General features: G+C 39.8%; 1 protein-coding gene across 1 annotated transcript; it reads right to left on the bottom strand.

Moving 5' to 3' along the window:
• Positions 1-2,218: 2,218 nt before the first annotated feature.
• LOC128732513 (potassium voltage-gated channel subfamily H member 1-like) lies at positions 2,219-4,154 on the bottom strand. The gene is made up of 2 exons (XM_053825779.1): positions 3,507-4,154; positions 2,219-3,445 (listed from the first exon to the last, which is right to left on the bottom strand). Exons 1-2 carry the CDS (start codon positions 4,152-4,154, stop codon positions 2,219-2,221), a joined length of 1,875 nt encoding a protein of 624 aa, XP_053681754.1.
• Positions 4,155-19,036: the final 14,882 nt, after the last annotated feature.

Here is a 19,036-nt window from a genome sequence, read left to right as displayed (position 1 = left end):
GCAGTAGCAGTAGCAGTAGCAGTAGCAGTAGCAGTAGCAGTAGCAGTAGCAGTAGCAGTAGCAGTAGCAGTAGCAGTAGCAGTAGCAGTAGCAGTAGCAGTAGCAGTAGCAGTAGCAGTAGCAGTAGCAGTAGCAGTAGCAGTAGCAGTAGCAGTAGCAGTAGCAGTAGCAGTAGCAGTAGCAGTAGCAGTAGCAGTAGCAGTAGCAGTAGCAGTAGCAGTAGCAGTAGCAGTAGCAGTAGCAGTAGCAGTAGCAGTAGCAGTAGCAGTAGCAGTAGCAGTAGCAGTAGCAGTAGCAGTAGCAGTAGCAGTAGCAGTAGCAGTAGCAGTAGCAGTAGCAGTAGCAGTAGCAGTAGCAGTAGCAGTAGCAGTAGCAGTAGCAGTAGCAGTAGCAGTAGCAGTAGCAGTAGCAGTAGCAGTAGCAGTAGCAGTAGCAGTAGCAGTAGCAGTAGCAGTAGCAGTAGCAGTAGCAGTAGCAGTAGCAGTAGCAGTAGCAGTAGCAGTAGCAGTAGCAGTAGCAGTAGCAGTAGCAGTAGCAGTAGCAGTAGCAGTAGCAGTAGCAGTAGCAGTAGCAGTAGCAGTAGCAGTAGCAGTAGCAGTAGCAGTAGCAGTAGCAGTAGCAGTAGCAGTAGCAGGAGCAGTAGCAGTAGCAGTAGCAGTAGCAGTAGCAGTAGCAGTAGCAGTAGCAGTAGGTCCAAGAAAGAAATTGGTGTTATAAACATAACAATAATTGTGAAAAAATGATGTACAGATGTCAGGGCCCTGGTTAAAGCCCCTGTACCACAGTAAACAATGCAAATTAGTTATAAATGAATGCGAAGATTCAACCAAGTTAAGCCAGATTAAAGTCAAGACTGGCATCAGCAATGTAGTTGCATGTCAAAGAGTTACATAGCGTTAGAGGTACATTTAGGCGTTTTGGTAATACATTCTGTTATCTCCGTCATAGCGATTCGACATAATCACTGTAGAAAAGTGTTTATTTTTCGTCAAAGATATGGCAAACTAAGTTAGGCCTCTGATTCGCTCTCAATTAGACGCGAGGCAACGCACGCGGGCTAATGCTAGTTACTAAATCATTCTACTGGACGACTATGATCAACCAGTTCTAATGTGGAAAGCAGTAGAATTGTAGTCTGAAATAAAAAGTTTTGATTTTTTCAAAATTTTTAGTCGTTCAAGATATTTACGATATCTTTCGTACAATAATATACGAGTTGGTGCTGGCTGGGAGAACAATGTGAATTTTTACTATCCCAGAGACAACCTGATGCAACCTTAGTTTTGCTATTCATAGTACTCTGAAGGAAGAGTGAGGTTGTGAAAATTTAAAAACAAAAAACTACACGCAATGAAATGAAGGGCACACTCATCATAGTGTGGGAGAGATCCATTAATAAATTCAACGAGGTCCAGACATTGTCTATGTGGAGTTTATTTAAGTTTTATTACCTACTCAATAGGTTGTAATAACTAAATTTTTATCTACTTAATTGTTGTTAAGAAAACCAGTTTTGAAGCCACAGAAATATTTACGCAGTTTACGAAACTTAATCGATTGGTGAATATGTGACACTGTTCTGGAAGAATCAAATAGGAAGCCCAATTTTGCAACAAAATTATAATCTTTTCTTCATGAGGTAGGCAAAAGTTCACTTTCACCGCACGGCACACGCAACATACCGGCGGGAAAAGGAAACGTTTTACCCATCCAAGCTAAAAGTTAGCTGCAATGACTCACTCGATAGGTCCCAGCAGCGCGCCGAGCACAGGAGGAAAACTCTTTTGATTAATGAATTACACCTCTGTCACGAGGAAAAACGCGTGCCGAAGAGACACTCGCGGGAAAGGGCGCAACCTGTGCAACTTTAATTACATATGTGTCATAATTTTCCACTCCGACAGACAGACAGGCTGGCAGGCAGACTCTCGAGGCGGGTGCTACATTGGAAACTGGGATGTCATGCAGAGTTATATACGAGCTTTAATGCGGAAGTTAGACGACTAAAGAATTAGTTTATTCAAGTGCGAAATGATGACACTCTGGGACACACATCAGCGTGGATGTTAGATTAACTGGGTACTTTGTACAAATGGTAAATTGCTCCAGGATGATTCACGTTTTGAAATGTAAAGTAGCAAATGTAAGTTGAAACCATACTAGATTCCAATTTACGACGACGATTGTATTTAATAATACTGTCATCTTTATCATAAACTCATTGCAAAAAGTTATCATACAATTCCTCCTCGGACAAATTCTCTCCATTTCGCATCTCCTTGGCCAACTTCTTTTCGGCTAACTTGTGCATTTTGAGCAACAACGGCGAATGAGGTTCGATCAGTTGCTGAAAACTCTCATGCGACAACCGGTACACTTCACAGTTTTCCAATGCGATAATTGTGGCGGTTCTCTGGTGATCCGGCTGCAGCAAGGATATTTCCCCGAAATGGGCGCCATCGAACAAGTGCCCCAGCTCCGTACCCTCACGGGAATAGACTGCGACCGTTCCACTTGCCAGCAAGTACAACGCATCTCCTATGGTACCTGCCTCAGTTATCACATCGTTTTCCAAGTAAATTTCATACTTCAAAGAATCCACTATGTCTTCAATCAATGATTCTGGAAGATCTTCAAAGAGTTCAACATTCTTCAAAAATTTCCGACGAATTTCCATCCGTAAATTCTTCCGGAAGTTGTCCGGCATCATCCGTACGATCGCTTTCTCATCGAAATAGTTCTTCCTATATCGGAAGTCCAGGTGTCGCAGCAACTTTCTTTCCAAAAAACCACTCAACCGCTTATTCAGTGCATATGCCTTGATCTCGTTGACCAGCTCCTCGAATCTTGTTTGACAGACCTCCGATGAAAAGATAGTCCTAACCATAATCAGCATAATATAAGTGAACCAAATCCATCCCCCCACCAGCAGGAACGTTGATAATACGGTGTTAACAAAGTGCAACCCAACAGAGTCGTCTCTTCCGGCTTGCAGACTGAGCTTCAACGTAGCCATAAAGCTTGCCAGGTACCTGTTTGCGATGGTCGAATTTTTCCGAACATTGTCGAGCTTCCACAGTACGAAATCCCGATCGTACAGTCGTTCGTCCGCAGGACGATTGAAGTAATAAAACCGCAGATACTCGCTGTACTCAGGGGGATTTATGATTATTCGTTCCCCATCCACGGGATAGTCACGAAAATTTTGATTCCGATAGTGTCTCCAATGAACGTCGACGATGAAGCGTCCAACCGAAAAGTTGTCCGTTCGAAACAGTGGATTTCCAAGCGATAAAACGTCTTCGGAGTTGGGTTCCAGCACGGCCGACAACTCCGGCAGGATGTATCGCAGACAGGAACTCCAGTGCAGAACGTAGACCGTGTTCATTACCACTTTCATTATTAGGATTTTCTTTTGGCTAACTTGGAAAATTCTCGGTAGAGTCTGAAATTAAAGAGTTGCCCAAAATTAGGGTCAAAACTAACGGATTACTTTGGGTACGTACCTGAAAATATGCGAAAATCTCTCGAAATCTAAAAATGTTAACCACATACAGGTAAGTAACAAACACAAGATAAGCAGTCACCCTGTACTGATAGTATCCATGGTTGAAGTAGTTCAGCAAAATAATATATGGCAACACTGCCAGTAGGTCGTAGACCAACCGGTAGGACTTCATGTAATTGAACGCAATCCGGTGCGGTTCCAGAACGATTTCGTTGGTATCCGTCACAACATATCCGGTGATAAATTTCAAACATATTTCTACCGTCAGAACAGCACACAGAAACAGGTCGAACACAATAGCTCCATGGTAGGAGCTCTCCTTACGAAAGATAAGAAACGTAAAATCGTACGCCAGAAGCAGCATGTGCAACGCCAGCGTAACAAACATCACCAGGTCCCAGTGCTTCCGGAATCGACTGAACGGATGGATCACGTACGGTGGATAGCTGGACACCTGCCGTCGGTTTTCGTTGCAAATCTGCGCATTGCTTTTGAGATAGTTCTTCGTTTCCGGATGATCTTGGTCTGCCAGCAACTGGCAGCGGACGAAGCGACACAACTTGACCCACTTGGACGTACCGGGCAGTACCGGTGCGAGGTGAGTACCGGAATGATGCCGCAGGTGACACCGATGACCGTGTATCATTCGGTTTCGGGATGGTCCTTTTTACTGTTGGTGATGGAAATCGATGCAATTTACGACTTCGAAAATCGCTCGCTGGCTGTCAGCGGAAAGTCATAGCTTACTGATATCATTCTTTTTATTCTTTGACATAGTCACAGAACAGCTTATAATTAGAGTGACTATATACAGAGTGGCGACAATGTCAAAATTGGAATGATAATTATCTGTCAGTGTCATTCCAATCGAGCAGACGACCTATCCAACGCGTATGCAGGAAAGAGAAAGAAAAATCTTGGAAAAACCGTATTGCATACATTTGGGATGACTTGTCGCCACTCTGTATATAGTCACTCTACTTATAATATAAACACTTAACTAATATAAACTAGGTATAAACTAGGAATTTTTACATAAACATTCGTTATACCTATGATATCTTGTAGTTCATCATATTTTACCAGCCGAGAACCGGGGTGGCTCTTACCATATCAAGAATTCCTCTCCACTGTATTCGGTCCTGGGCTACTCGTCGCCAATTATTTAGTTGCGCGTCTCGACATACGCAGGTCGGCTTCAACCTGGTCGAGTCATCCAGCACGTTGGGCCCCTCTATTCCTGGTACCGGTGAGGTTCCTGAAGAGAACAGATTTTACTGCACAGTCGTTCGGCATCCTTGCGACGTGGCCGGCCCACCGTAGTCTCCCAACTTTTGCCAGGTGTACGATGGGAATCTCTCCAACTAGGCCTGAAACTCGTGGTTCATGCGCATATACCACTCTCCGCTTTCCGTTTGTACTCCGCCAAAAATAGTTCGCAACACCTTTCGTTCAAATACGGTAAATGCACGTATGTCTTCTGTAAGCAAAGTTACTGTCTCAAGTCCATAGATGATTACCGGTCTGATTAGCGTTTTGTACATCGTCAGCTTTATGCGAATGCTCCTTGATCAAAGCGTCTTGCGGAGGCAAAAGTAGGCTCGATTTACAGCTTGAATGCGTCGTTGAATCTCCTTACTCGTATTACCTTACTGCACGATTAACTATAATCACCCCATTTACGCAGGAAGCTGTCCACTGACTCCAACACTTTCTCTCTGTGCCGGAAACTCTGCATGGGATCCCAACAACTGCCCAAATAATGCGCAAGCAACACATAATTTGCTTTTTTAACAGGATGCCACATCCTCCCCTTTTACTAGCTAAACCTTAATATTGGTCATGGTTTTTCCCGGTTTAACCGCAATATGCGTTGCAGTGTTTGGAAAACTCATATTAAATTCATGCAATACGCCAGGATTGATACAATATACAGCTCATTATTTTCTGTATCTAGCACAGATGAAATCAACTCACCAATGCCAACCTGAAAGCAACGATTCGTGCGAATCACTTGCGTTCATGTTCATGTTGTTCTCTTCATTCATTCATTCTCGATAATATTGAATTAAATGTCAATCATTTCATTTCATTTTGAAGCCAACAACGGCAAACGAAATTTCAATAAACGTAAACATTTCTCCGAAGTTGGAATTATTTCCTTCAGCCGCGTTTCGATTGAGTTTTAAAAAGCAAACAGTTTAAAAAACTAAACTAAAAAGAACTACACTAAGAAGATGTAAAGCATCAATCAAAAGTTAGAAAATTAACATCATTCAAATCAAATTGACGAAATCATTCTGCACTGCAATTCATGAATGTAATATGATTTGAAGGATAGAAAACTAAGAAAGACAAACACTGGCAGCAGTTCAGTAATCATGTCCATGGGCTGACAGACAAAACTATACTACCAGGGGAAAGACTGTATGCGCTGAATGCATTTTATATTCGACTTCATGCAGGGCACTGATGCGTTGGCCATGGCCCTCCCGACGGGTCAACTTTAACACGAATTGGCCATGGACTTTTCCCGGCTCAGTCTTAATATACTTTCAAATCTACTTAATGGTAATTTTCACTATCACCTAATAGAAATTTTAACAGGTGTTGTTTTACGCACCTACCGACAAATCAGCAAATTACCCGGTTAATCTCCCATAAGAGTTGTTGTAATAATCGGGCGATTCAGCCAACCTGAATGTACTAAATAGGAGGGAAAGGAGGAGGATTTTTTTATCGGGCTTGTTTAACTTGATTTACAAATGGGGTTAGGCCAGTTTTGTTTATTGTTGCGACTGCAACCATCGACCCCTTTCCATGCAAAACGTTCGAAATTCGATGCATACAACACTATTTCGCCCAGTAACAATGTTGCCACCAAATGTTTAAACAATCTATGCCCAAAAAACTTATTAGGGTAAATGATCCATTAGTTGCGCCACTAAGCACAATATAACTTCATTTTGCTTGTTTATTGAGGTATATGCTTCAATTAATGCTTGTGCGATTTAAATTTATTAAATACAAGGTATTTGTCACAAGGCAAGACAATTGCTTTCGTTGTACGAGAAGATTTATAAAGAAAAAATTAATTTTCCGATTCAATTATATTGTACCAACAGTTGCGCTAATGTTTCCTTAATTAAGTTTGATGTTCCTTTAATTGTGGTATTCCATATACATTGCTAGGTTGCTAAGTGAAAAACCCGATTTAATTCACCTAGTGGTGAAAGGAACCTTTGTTATACGGTCTTACTTGCTATTTGAGATAGAAATCGACACGTCTTCGGAACATAATTCATCTATTGGTTAACGTTACGTAGTTCGTTGGTTTTCATAAAATTGTTGGAAATTGAATAAGTGTTCACAATTTGAACAAATAAATTTTGATAAATACTTTTTTTCATGAAGTTACTGAGTAAGGCAAAGTTGGTTGTTACTAATTTGAGTAAGTGCAAGTAAAAGCAAGTTGTAAGAGGAAATATTATTATTTAACATATAAATTGCCTAGTATAGGTCTAGTTTGTAGGTTTTAGAACTATGCATAAATTCCTGTAATGCCATTCTTTTTGATTAACATTAATAAAGTTTTCTTAAATAAATTTCATCAATTTTTATTAACCTTCGGTTACTCACGCTGTTGCATTTTGTACAACACGTATAGGTTTTTGAATTCCATATTGTTATAAAGTTACAAATCGCTGTTTAACTAACGTATATTCTTCAATTAACTTGTTATGAGGAAAATGTCATAATTATTCAATGCATTAATGCTTTAAATTGTTGGGAAAATAGATCAGCATAAACTGACATCACAGAAACGAAGCAATCAGCATGTGAAGTGTACCGCAATTGATCCCAACTGGAATTTTCTCTCGTTTCTTCTTATGGAAAAATGGTGTCTGTATGCAGCAAAACTATCAGCAAATGTAAAATGTTTAAAATTTATCTGTTGGTAGTCGAGTAATTTGGAGTCAAAATTAAGGTATTTTTTATAATAAAAGTTCTACAGTACCTAAACAAACAAACATAGAGGTACACTATATTCAGCAAAGTTGTGTATTTTTACTATTTGTACAATTTTATAATACATGAAGTCATGAAGTCATACAACAATTACAAAAAGTGCTAAAATATAAAATACTGATTTTACAAATTCATAAACAATAAATAAGATTTTCTATCTTCGCTGAATAGATAGAAGGTTACTGTGTTCAACAAAATTTCTTGTAATAATATGTTCTAAAACTTTGCAGAACACATCAATGTGTTATATTGAAACTGAAGAAAAATATTTTTTTTATTTCACTTTTAGGGGGATTAATCAAAATTTAAATTGCACCAGATGATAGAACTTTCAATTTCAAGAAATTCTTCCGAAGGTTTCATAAACCTAAAACCAAGTTTTCTCAGTCAAAACTCTAGTGCGCATGTCTTTTTGGCTTTGGGCCATTGTGCGCGCGAATAACCCGTATTACAAAAGTTGGCGCGAGTGTTGGAGGGTTAATATCTTTTGATCGGCAAAACCGATTCTTCTGAAATTTTGCAGATATATTTGCAGCATTAAAATCTCTAATTTGATGCCAAAATAATTCAAACTAGATAAACTATCTTAGCTGAAATCGTTATAAATTATTGTAAATTTTAATGTGTTGTTTTCAATTGCTCATAACTTTCAAATTAAACGTCCAATCAAAAAACAAATCAATAGTGATCTATTAGGCTATGTTACCTTTCAAATGAGACTAAAAGCGCCTGAATCGGTTTAGCCATCTCTAAGAAACAGGCGATAATTATTACCTTGTCAAAACAGTTTTTTTAAGCATAACTTTTAAACTACTCGTTTGTTTTCAATAAAATTTATCCGAAAAATTTAGCCTTAATAAGAGCTTTACTTCGATACTAAGATCGTTGAAATCGGTCAATTGGTTCCGGAGAAAATCGTGTCACGTAATTTTCACATTTTTGCTTATAACTTTCAAACGAAAAGTCGGACCATGAAACAATTCAATAGTGATGTACTAGGCAATAATACCTTTCAAACAAAAGTAATAGCGAACAAATCCGTTCAGCCATCTTCGAGAAACAGGCGATAGAAAAGTTGCGCCCCGCACATACATACACACATATACACACACACACACAGACATTGCTCAGTTCGTCGAACCCTGTCGATTGGTATATGTGGCTCGGCCCTCCGGGCCTCGGATCAATTTCGTGTTTTTCGACCAATTCCTAAACCTTTGTTATAGTATAACAAAGGTAAAAACATCGTAGCAAAACTATAGATGAGCGCCTATAGTTGTGCTCTTCAACAGCGCGTTAGATTTTGGAAAATTGGCATTTTAGCAAATAATGTTTTAATTTTAAATGGTGTAGTCTAACTACCAATACTTCTAAAAACCTGTTTTATATAATGAATGTAATTGTGACGAAAATATGCATTAATAATGAATAGTAGCGCAACTATTGGTACTACCACAACTATTAGATCAACTACCCTACGCGAAAAAAATTTAGCAAAATAAACGCCAGCCGAAGCAAAACACCACTTCCATTCGGAATTCCACCCCCGAATAGCCGATATATAGCGCGCTACAAATCATATTCCATTTTTTTTTTTGATCATAATTTAACTCTAAAGTCACCTCGAAGGTTTGGCAATGGATCGCCAATGTGATATCCACTCTAAAATCACGGGAAACTGACTCAGACGCTTTCTTTCTGTTCCAGATAACAGATAATTAATGAATCTCGATTGAATTTTCTCGGTTCTGTGCATCTAAATGTTGTAGAACGGACTGTAAACGAGGGCTACTGTTACTAAAACGGATCGAACTAAGCTGAAGTACGAGGCGCGTCAGCAGTATATATCGCAGAAATCGATCGGCAAAATACGGAAAATAAATACAAGATTCCCTTGAGATTTAGAGCTCCCAGAATTTAAGTTCTGAACCTAGCCTAACCCCAAGGTCACTGAAAATAACGGCTCTTTCCAGATCTTAGTGTCCTCGTTAACGTAATTACAAAGTATTTCGCTGCATTTACAACCGCAAAATTACGCTGGTATCGATCGTAAAATTTGTCAATGACTGACGGTTGATGAGAGCACTGACAATTACAGAAGATTATTAGAAGGCTTATAAAAGTTTGCACAGCAGACGTCATTAAAGAATATGATAACTGACAATGGCCCTAAATTGCTAATATTTTGTGAAACGGTGGTGGTTTAATCTAACCCTAACCTTCCGCTCTTTCTCCTCCATTCCAAAAAATATATAACTTTACCCTGCCTTCATCTATTGTAGAACCACCGTTCCAAAAAAAATTGATATATATGCCTGACCGCATTTTAAGGTCAAGACTAAAAACTTGAGGTTGGCTTGTGGAATATCTCGTCGTCGTCATCGTCAACATAGAACCAGGGTGGCTCATGCTATTTCAAGCAGTCGTCTCCAATCAACTCGATGTTGGGCCTCGTTGCCAAATAGGATACCGCCTCTAGTTTCTGATAATAAAGAACAGAAATTCATCCTACTGTTTCATCATGCGCCATGCGTGAGAGTATACTTGAAACTGTCAATGTTTCCCCGTTGAATACAACAGAAGTCGTTACTTTGTAACGCATATTGTACATATTGGAAACAGCTCAATTTTGCGCGACAAAACATTTACTCAGCGCAGCAAAAGTACTCTCTGATGCATCTCAGTCTCTTTTGTGTTTATCGCCAATCGCAATATAACGTTTGACAGCTGATCCAGGTTGGTAAACATTCCTTTTATTTATCGCATTCATGTTGTGAATTTTAATTTCATCGAATTGAATGGTCGTTAATATATTTAGCACTCGTCTCTTGTACGGTATCAAATTCCCGGGCTCACGGAAGAATGGTAATAAGATGCTATGGAGAGGTATAAGAAAAGCTTGTTTTTTATCAAAATTAAGCAGAAGTTATGAAAATTAAGCATAACAGAGCAACTGTACCACAAATATTATTTGATTGTTTTTAGGTGGGTAAACATAGATAAGTGAGAAATTTTGATTTTACTACCACTAGAAAAGCGCCATCTCTTGAAAAGCAACGGTTCGTGTGGTGTCCTATTTCCCAGGCGTCTCAAAAGTCGTAAGTCATTTTCGACCTGGTCGACACATCTTGCACGTTTAGCCCTTAGGTTCCTGGTGCCGGTGGGATTGTTGAAGAGAACCATTTATGTCGCACTGCCATCCGGCATTCTTACGTGTCCAGTTAACCGTAGCTCACCGACTTTCACCAGATGTAAAATGAGAATCTCTTTAAGCAGTGCCTGTAGATCGTGATTCACACGTCTCCACCACTCTTTGATTTCAATTACTGCTCCACCAAATATCGTCCACAACATGTACCGCTCGGACACGACAATGGCGTGTATGTCTTCCGTGAGCAGTGCCACAGCTTCAAATCTGTAAAGAACTACTGATCTAATCAAGGTTTTGTACAATGTCCGCTTCGTACGCTTCTTGATCGTTCCTTGCTATGATATCAGTCATCCGCGAAACTTAGGAGTTGGCTACCTTTGGTGAAAATCGTGTCTCTAGTTTCGGAGCCTGCTAGTCGGATTACCTCCTGAAGAGCGATGTTAAGTAGCATGCAGGATACGCCATCACCTTGTCTCAAGCCTCCGGAAACCTTGACCATTAAGCTATGGCTTACTGCCATAGCTGATCTCGTTCGACTGTATCGTATGCTGTCGTGCCGATAGCCTTTTTAGTAGATGAACACTGTTTTGTCAGATGCTTACTTCGCAGCTACAAAGCTGGAATATATTTTATGGTATGAATACTTACCTACATTTTATTTTATATTTTCAGTGTTTTTCTCTATTTACAGGCTATTTCTCAACTGGATTCGACGAAAATGCGGGCAATATACAGGTTAATAACTACGGATCAAATTTTTACTATCCGACAGATCTTGCAGAAATGTCGGGAGTACAACGTGCCCATGCATCACATCTTTATTGATTTTAAAGCAGCATACGATACAGTCGACGGAGACAAGCGATGGCAGATAATGCACGAACACGGTTTTCCGGACAAACTGACGCGACTGATCAGAGCTACATTGGATCGAGTGATGTGTTTCGTACGCATCTCTGGGACACTCTCGAGTCCCTTCGAGACGCGGCGACGGTTGAGACAAGGTGACGGTTTACCCTGCCTGTTGTTCAACATCGCTCTTTAAGGGGTGATCCGACGACCGGGCATCGAAACGAGAGGCACGATTTTTACCAAGAGTAGCCAACTTCTAGGCTTTGCAGATGACTTCGATATCATAGCCAGGAACTTTGCGACGGCGGAGGCAATCTACGCCAGACTAAAAGCGGAGTCTAGGAGAATTGGGCTAAAAATAAATGCGTCGAAGACCAATAACATGAAAGAAAGGGGCTCAAAGGAAACAAACGCGCGTCTTCCACGGACGGTAACCGTTGACGGCGACGAACTAGAAATGGTAGAGGAGTTCGTGTATTTGGGATCGCTGGTGATCGCGGACAACAACACTACTAAGGAGATCCAGCGGCGCAGCCAAGCGGGAAATCGGGCCTACTTTGCCCTTCGTAAAACGCTACGATCAGGAATCATACGCCGCCGCACGAAGCTAACATTGGTACAACACGTGGTAAGGATGCCGGACGACAGTGCGACAAAAATAGTCCTCTTCAACAACCCCACCGGCACCAGGAACAGGGGGGCCCAGCGTGCACGATGGCTCTACCAGGTCGAAAGCGATTTGCGACTTCTGAGACGACTAGGAAATTGGCGACGAGTGGCCCAAGACCGAGTTGAATGGAGACGAGTGCTTGAAACTGCACGAGCCGCCCCGTCAATGTATTCGCTCGTGATGGAAGGTAAGTTGTTCACTTTTTCGCCACAATGGCTCGTCAATACCTTTGTGCTAGATGAGACAAACAACTGTGTCCATCCTTTCCTCCGGTAGCTTCTCTTCCTCCTAAATCTTGTTATCTTAATAGACCAACTTCGTGTTTTGTCTTGACCCTTAATGAGGCTAGGTACTACTCATTACTAGCGTTCCTCGGCCATGTTTTAAAAATCTATGTATTAGTAGGCGGTCCCGTACCGGCAGCTTTATTAATCTTCAGAAGTCCAATTTCTCATTTGACTTCTTGGACATCGGATGCTGTGACATCAGTAGCTTTTGTGGCCATTCCGAGGGTAATTTCCGTTACGACTCCGCCTGTAAATAGGTCATTGATAAGTTCATCTCAGAATTGCTTCCACCTATCGACCACCTCACTCTGGTGACCTCAGTCAGTTGGTTTAGCGGTTCCTATTTAGATGTCCTAAGAAGACGATCGACGTGGCGACGTCGAAGAGTATGCCGGATCGACGTAGCCGTACGAAGGTGCTAAGTTCAAGATCCGAAACCGGGTACCCGGCAGTTGCTTTAAAGTTTGGGCGTGAGAAGATTTTCTGTAACAGTTCGTTTCAGACGGAATAAAGAAACTGCAAAAGAACGTGTGTTTGGTATGATGGAGTTTCTCTTTCCATCTTGCCACATGACATATTTCAAGCTTTTGATTAGTTTCTAGCCGTAAAGAACTGCAAAAACCAATTGCATCTACAAGTGTTCACCTACTTTTGATCACCGTGAAATGCTAAGAGTAGACGATAGATTAACACCCTGTCCCCTGTCATTCTGGATTCGAAACCGTTTTCATAAAAAAATTCTAGAACACCGATCAAGAGTTCGCAAGGCAAATTATCAGTCCGTCCAGTACTTGCTACTTAGTCTGTTTATGTCTCCTGTCTCCATCACATTTGGGCGGCACTTGGGAACGGTTGGTGAGATCTATGAACGAAGCGAATATCAAATGACGAAAGGAATAACACGCATGATAAGCGCTTGATCCTAAAAGAGGCAACAATTCCGAACCATTTTCGTTGTTTTACAGTGCAATCACTGTACTGTCCGGGCGTTTAAGTAGATCCAACTGGACCAGCACTGGATCTCTTGGCAGAATATCTATAAACGTTCTCAATCGCTTTATGATGGAATGTGGAAGAGATGGGCTGCAATGGGCAATAAAACGACTATTACAGATAAACGATCTAGTGTTTATAGTAGGAGTTGGAGACGTGGCAAGGCAACACAAATGTTTTCCGGTTCAGCTGGAGTAGCTAGACAAGTTAACGTCGTGACTGCAAACGGAAATTCAAATGGGAACACAACTCCCAGTGATATTGTTTGCTACGAGTTAAATAACAGATAGAACTTCTCCCTCCTGGTTTTGGTTATTAAATTGACAGATAACTCTACACGCTGAAAAAATTTCCAGCTTCTGTCGGTAACCCACACGATAACCGATAACTCCAATCACAGGTACCATCGACCAAAGAATTGCAACCCAATTCTATTATCCTTGTTCCAGAACCAGCACCGAGAAAGCATCGCAGCCAATGTCTAACTGCAAGTAATTGCCGTATGCCAACTGCAGGGTGCATGTTGTTATTGAGCAATTTCCACTTGTGTATGTCGACTTTTAAGCGTACCTCTCGTCGTACTCCGATGCAGATCCCTATGTCGACCTTGCCAGCGCTGGCGCTGGCGCTCGGTCGACTTATGCTGGGCTCAGGATGCCGAGAGAAAAACCGGAAGGAAGTTCGAATTCCGGGAAGCTTTCCAAAGCAAAGTAAAATGCCACCTCTTTTGCACTCGCTCTTCTGGTACCTAGCAGTAATCCGCTCCTTTGCCGTCGAAGTCGAGGCGCGGCCCGGAGGTCGGTGGCCGGGCGGTCGGATGACGGAGCGAGCGACGGGAAAGCCATATGAATAACATTTGTAACCGATTTGCTATTTTGTGCATGTGTCGGGTTTTTTTCTCCTTCCTACCGCTTTGATTCTCGTGTGTTTCCTCCAGAAGGCTGGCTGAAGTTTACTGTTTATCCGGATGGGTACGGGATGCCGGGTGACGGGAACTTGGTTGGGTATTCCGGAAATTGTTATTGTTTTTGCTCTTGCACTGTGTTGACTGTGTACGGCGTTTTACACACTTTCTCTCTGCGACCGAATGCCGGGGACTTCTTCCCGAGCAGCAAAGTGAAATTTTCAACTGTGGTCTGACGAATGTGCGTTTTATTTGCAGCAGGAAGCAGGTTCCGTTGTGAACTTTGTTTGTCTTGCAAAAAGAGTGGAAAATTGGTTCTGTTTATGAAGGTGGGACGGGGCCTTGCGACAATAATATTTAAGCCAATGCTGATGTTTGCTTTTAATCTTACACCTAAGAGCTCAGTGTACTCGGGTGTTCTGCTCTGAAAAAGTGTGTTCTTTTTGTTCTTCTAGTATCAGCAAATAATGCTTCAAATAAAAGAAACTTACAATGTTGAAATTAATGCGAATTTCAATTTATTTCTGAGTCGTTCGTTCTACAGTATGTGAACAATCCATTAATTTTCAGGTTTGTTGTTCTGGTAAATTTGTACCACTTGTCATACGGACGATCATCATGTGCCGTATGGAATCAATCAATTGCATCTGATCATCTGAAAGGGTTTTATTCCAGCCGAATAATATAACAGAAGACTAGAGCGATTTTTTTTTCAAACTTCGACTCCCTACAACAGGTTCAACATTGGAAAAACTAACGTGTCGACAGACAAACAAACACATTCCGCCGGAAAGTGTTCGGTGACTCTCCGGAGCAGCAAATCGAACGAACCCAACGGGCCCTGCTCCAGCGCAGCAGTCGGAATCGAATTGAAAAAGTTTTCCAATAAAATAGAAGAAAATTCCATTGTCTGTACCAAGCGTGTACTGTAATGCTCACTAGCGTGTTCAGACATAAAATAAAAGGTGGGGTACCCGATCTTTCAGAAGAATGTTTTGGTTTAGAAAAATGGAGTAAACATAGGATGTCGTATCTGCTGTTACTTGTCACATAAATACCGGCCGATTAGGTTGAAAACGCCGGACTTTTCCGATTAGATTTGAAATGAAGTTGAAACTTAAAATCTAAACTGAAATTGGACTTGAAATTGGACCTGAAATTAGATTTAAAATAGGACCTAAAATTGAACTTCAAATTGCACTTGAAATTTAACTTGAAATGGAATTTAGATTAGACTTGAAATTGGGTCCAGAATTGGACATGCAATTGAACAGTGGACATTAAATTAGACTAATAAACGTGGATAATAAATCATCCACGATGAACAGCTACGATAACTTGTCCTTGTCCTAACTTTCATGCAATAGTGACAGACTTTTATCATACATTGTCACAACAATTTTAGGGACAATATCTTTGACTCTTGTGCGTTCGTGATTTTTGATTCCCTGATCACACGTTTTGCCTTTTCCTGTTCCGTTTGTCTAGTGCCGTTTTTTGTACAAATTATTCTCTTCTTCTAAACCTTTCTTTTTTGTTTTTGCTCTCATTTTCCATTTTCACTCGGTTACTTTTTTTTCTATTTCGTGTTCAATGCTTCATTATTCCTCGTTTCATGCCGTTTTCTGTTCCAGTTTTTGTTTTAGCCCTGTTTTCCTATTTCTTATTTTCTTTTTTGTTATTTTCTATCTTTCCTCTTTTCTGTTTCCCGTTTTTTACGTTCCCAGTTTTTACCCTTTTCTAACTCTTGTTATCTAGTTTGTAGTTCCAGTTTTTTCTTTTTTTTTGATACTCAGTTTTTTCATCTTGTCTGTCGCGTTTATTACGTTTTTGGATTCGTTTATCCTCTCCGGTTTTCCTTTTTTATCTTCCGTTTTTCGTCTTTTACTTTTCTTTTTCCATGTTTTCTGTCTTATCATTCCCCATTTATATCCCGTTTAACTTATTACCTCTAACGGTTTTCTTTTCCCACTCACTTTCTTCTTTTCCCTTTTGGTTTCCCTGTTTGGTATTCCCTTTCTTGTCTCGATTTCCCTTTTGTTGTCCCACGTTTAATTTTTTCCTGTCCGCTGTTTCCTCTTTCGGAGTCCCTTTTTAGACTGTTTCGTTTTTCAACTTTTTTCTTCCATTTTACCTCTTGTTCCTCTTCGTTTCTGTCGTTCTGTTTTCCTTTTCCGTTTTATCACTTTTGTCCTCCGTTCTCCCGTTTTTCTTCTCTTAATTTGTTCTCGTTTCTCCGAATCCTTGCTTCCGTATTTTTCCTTTTCTTTTCTTCTTTTCCTGTCCGGTCTTTCCTCATTTTATAACTCGTTTTCTTCATTTTCTTTGGATCTTATTTGGTTTTAAGTTGGACTTGAAATTAGATCAGAAACTACACTTGAAATTACATTTGAAAGTATAGCTAAAATCGGATTTCAAGTTGCACTTGAAATTGGACATGAAATAAGAGTTTGACTTAAAATTGAACCTAAAATGGAGCTTAAATTAGGTTTGAAATTGGGCTTAAAATCGGACTTGAAATTGAACTTGACATTGAGTACTTTCAATTTGAAGTTATACTTTAAACCGGACATGAACACGAAATCAGACTCGAAGTTTTACTTGAAACTAGAATTGACATGTTTTGTCTCCATGTCTCACACACGTTTTATCTCTCCTTTGTTCATTTTGTTTCTCTTTTCCAGCCCCGTTTCCCACCTTTGTTCCCTTTATTCCCCTTTTTGTGCGGTTTTCTTGATTTTTGCTCTCACTTTCCATTATCCTCACGTTGTTCTTCATTTCCTGTTTCATTACTCCATTATTCTTCGTTTCTTGCCTATATTTTCTTTTTATCAGCTCTGTTTTTCCTCGTGTTTTCACTCCTTTTGTGTAATTTTATTTCCCGTTTCCCATCTATACTCTTCTCAGTTTCCCTTTTTTCGTTTTCAGTTTTCATTTGCTTCTAATTCTTTTTTCTGTATTTTCCATCTCGTTTTTCGTTTTCGTCCGTGATCCGTTTCTAGATGCCCCAATTTTTTGTTTTTTCTATTGTGTTTATTACGTTTTTGGCTCTCTTTTTCCCTTTGCATTCCGGTTAGTCTTTAGTCCGATGTCCTGTTCTTCCTTTTCTGTTCCATTTTCACGTTTTTTGTACCATTTTTCTCCTTTAATATCCTGTTTGACATTTTGCCCGTTTTCCTGATTTTCTCTAACGGTTTTCTTTTCTCTCTCTCGCTATTCTCCTTCTCCCTTTTAGTTTTTGGTTTTCCTCTTTCCCTGTATTTTTTTTCTGGTGACATTTTCCCTCTTTTTCTATCTCGTTTTTCCTTTTATATGTTCGCTGTTTCCTCTTTCTCTGATCCAATTCCTTTGTTTCTCTGTTCCGTCTTTCCTCTTTTTCCTCTTCGTTCATATTTCGTTTTTTGTCATTTTCTGTTCGTTTCGACTTTCTCCTTCTTATTACTGATTTTTTAACCCGTTTTTTCGTTTTCATCTATCTCGTTCTTCTTTTATTATATTGTTCTGCTTTTCTTTCTACGTTTCTTCTATCACGCTTTTCTATTCGGTTTAATCACGTTTGCCCTCCGTTGTTTCATTTTTCTTCTTCTTTTTTGTACTCATTTCTCCTTTTTCTTGCTCGCGTGTTTTCTCCATTTCCTACAATCTTAGAATCAGAATTTGAATTTGCCTAAAATTGAACCTTAACTAGAAATTAAATGACCTGAATTTGAACTAATTTTAACTTGAAGTTTTACTTCAAACCGCACATAAACACCTTTCCTTTTTCGTTCTCTTTTTGTTCTCGTTTCTCTATTTCTTTGCTTCCGTATTTTCGCCTTTTCTTCCGGCTTATCCTTTTTTCTTCGTTTTCTTTGAACCTAATTAAGACTTAAATTGAACTCAAATTAAGATTTAAATTGGACTTGAAATTAGCTTGGAAATTACATTTAAAATTAGACCTGAAATTGGATTTCAAATTGCAGCAGTTTAAATCTGATTTAAAATCAAATTTGAGATTGGGATAAAAATCGCACATGGACACTAAATTATACAGGAAATTTTACTTTTTTCTTATTTGTGTACCTTTTTTCCCTATATTCCAGTCTCGTTTCCCACCTTTTGCACCGTTTATTCTACTTTTCTGTACGGTTTTCATGGGTTTTGTTCTCACTTCCCTTTTTTACTCGTTTTCCCTTGTTCTGTTCCGTGTTTCCTGTTTATTTCTTTCGTTATTCTTCATTTCCTGTCCCATTTTTTTTATTTTTAGTTCCTCATGTTTTCATTCGTTTTTGTTTTTTTTCTTTTCGGTTTTATTCTTTACTTTTCTTTACTCTTCTCAGTTTTCCTTTTTTCGTTTCCAATTTTAATTAGTTTTTAACTGTATTCATCTACTTTCCATTTCATTTATCGACTTCGTCTGTTCCGTTTTTCTTCATTTGGAAGCACCTTTTTCCGTTTTTTTCTGTTGTGTTTATTAAGTTTTTCGCTGGCTTTTTTTTCCGTTTCCTCTCTGGCTTTCCTATATTATCTCCCGTTTTTCGTTATTTTCTTCTTTGTTTCATATTTTTCAATCCGTTTTCCTTGTCTTCTTTTCCTTCCTTTATTTTCACGTTTTCCTCCTTTAACATCCCGTTTCACCTTTTCCCGTTTCCTTTATTTCCTC

This window comes from Sabethes cyaneus, chromosome 1 (genome assembly GCF_943734655.1).
Source record: "Sabethes cyaneus chromosome 1, idSabCyanKW18_F2, whole genome shotgun sequence".
NCBI classification, from domain to species: Eukaryota; Metazoa; Arthropoda; class Insecta; order Diptera; family Culicidae; genus Sabethes; species Sabethes cyaneus.
Note: the sequence above shows the minus strand (reverse complement) of the source record. Positions and strands in the feature narration are given on the sequence as shown.